At 40.9% G+C, this 2,235-nt stretch overlaps 1 protein-coding gene across 1 annotated transcript; it reads left to right on the forward strand.

The window, feature by feature from the left end:
- The first annotated feature begins 1,043 nt into the window (after positions 1 to 1,043).
- On the forward strand, positions 1,044 to 2,159 carry LOC144628736 (adenosine receptor A3-like). Its single transcript, XM_078486860.1, has one exon. The coding sequence runs from the start codon at positions 1,044 to 1,046 to the stop codon at positions 2,157 to 2,159; it is 1,116 nt and encodes a 371-aa protein (XP_078342986.1).
- The last annotated feature ends 76 nt before the right edge of the window (positions 2,160 to 2,235 follow it).

Genomic DNA, 2,235 nt, shown 5'->3' on the forward strand with positions numbered 1-2,235 from the left:
TGACCGGTCGATAGCTTTACACCAAAAAGCTGAATAATGTAGCTAGCTCTGGGAGAAATTTCAAGTTCCTGCGGTTCTTCTGAGGTAAGAAATACAAGTTTACGTCAAAAGTGGCCGAGAACTGGGCCCCATACTGTACTTTGCACCGTAAGCTTTTTTCTCTGTCCTTCCGCCGAAGCAAAAAAACACAACCTGATTACACATTAACCCAAAAGTCGACCAAGTGTGCCTGCAACGATTTCCTGTCAAAACTAAAATGAAAACCATTGCGGTATGCGTCACCCGTAGCGGTTTTGTAGCAACCCCGAGCTATCCCCGTCTTTTTGGCCGCGCCAGGAGACTACGCTCTAGGACGACCAAAGGGTAAACCTTAAATCGGCCACGCCCGATTAATAAAGAACTATTCTCTATACGTAAAAAGAGAAAGAAAAGAAGGTACTCTGGATAGTATACACCCTCAAAAAGTCTTGTCGATCAAGCTTTTCGGATAAACCCGAAGTGCAATTACCGGTTGCAAATCCCCTGACTAGCTAGATTTTGTATGTTAGAAACCCATTGTTTCACATTTTATACGTATAATTTTTACTGAATATATCCATTTCCTCAAGTAAATTTGCCATTCAATCGGCTAAATGGCCGGGAAAGCGAAAAACGGGTTAATTTAAAGCGATCGCATTAACACGAAGATTAAAAAACTGTGAAGACTCAGGTAAATGAGGAAATATGAATGACACTGCAATCTTTGCGCCTTTTTAGTGAGTTGCCTTTAGTTTAACAGTCCTAGCAAAGTTGACAAGAGTGGCAAAATAAATTTCGTGTAACTGTCGGTGAAATTAGCACTCTTGCAAGAGTCACCGAACCCTAAAAGCCTTTTCAGTAAAGCTTTGCAAACTGCCGCTTCAATACGTACTTACAAGCAGATTTCCGTTCTATTTTAGCTGCAATTTGGCTTGTTTGAATGCCTTCTACTTCGACTCTATATTTACCGGTAGAATTCATTAAAGCGATCAGGAACTCTCGTGGACTCAGTTAATCGAGCAAAGATGAATCACACCACAGACAACACCACATTACTTAGATGTGGTTTCGCAGTTCTTCCTATAAATCCTGCAAGGATTTCTCCTGATCTTCGCGCTGTAGTTATTGTCAGACTCACCGTTAACGCTCTCACCTGTCCTCTCATCATTTTGCTGAACGTCCTGGTGATGGTGGCAGTGAAAACCAAACGACAGCTTCGCACCAAGTCTAACGTAGCGCTCGCCTGTTTAGCCACAACTGACCTTGTAGTTGGACTAGTTGGTCAACCATTGCATTTCGCCTGCTATTTCTTCCTTTTTCACGGTGAGGCTAACGTGTATTGCAGTCTAACCAAAATAGGAACGAACATCACGTCAAAATGTCTTTTTGCGTCGCTATACCACTTGTTTTTAATGAGCGCTGAGCGTTATCTCGCGGTAAAACACTCCTTCGCATACGAGAACCATGTAACTGAAGTTCGTATCATTATAGCCTCTGGTCTGGCTTGGGCTGCAGCCATCATCCTTCCCGTACAAGATCTGTATTTGGGAAACAGACAATTCCTTACAATATTAGCAGGTTCTGTAACACTGTTTCTCGTTTTTCCCACCATGTCTTACTTTAACGTTGTTGTATACAAGGAAGTCCGCCGCAATGAGAAACAAATTATTGCCAACCAAGTTTCCTTAGAAGCCAAGGAGAAGCTATTCAAGAATAAGAAAGCTTTTTATACGACAACTATTGTACTACTTACTATCTTTCTGTGTTATGTGCCGGTAAATATCTGTTTTGCTATTCTCGCTTTTTTTAAGGGCACAATCCCTGTTAACATAGGGCATATCGTTTTATATGTTGTTACGTTACTGCCAGTACTAAATTCGTTATTTAATCCGTTGATTTATGCTGTTAGAATAAGATATTTTCGCGTAGCGTTCATTCAGCTGTTTTCAAGAAAAACAATTGAAGAAGCTGAAGAACTTGAAAGGAAAATCTTTGGACCAAGGCAGATTGGAGTCACAGCTAATGTGGAACAAGGACAAAATAGAGCTAGCCGAGAAGAAGATGAGCAACAAGGAAATGAGACATTGAACAATGGACACGAAACTACAGTGCGAAAGGAAAATGACGAAACATCCGTGTAAGATTATTCGTAATCATATTCGAACTGACAAAAATTCATTGAAAGCTTTCATTAAATCGTTTTCGATCGGTGCATGA

This window comes from Oculina patagonica, chromosome 10 (assembly GCF_052425735.1).
Source record: "Oculina patagonica isolate OP01 chromosome 10, crgOcupat, whole genome shotgun sequence".
NCBI classification, from domain to species: domain Eukaryota; kingdom Metazoa; phylum Cnidaria; class Anthozoa; order Scleractinia; family Oculinidae; genus Oculina; species Oculina patagonica.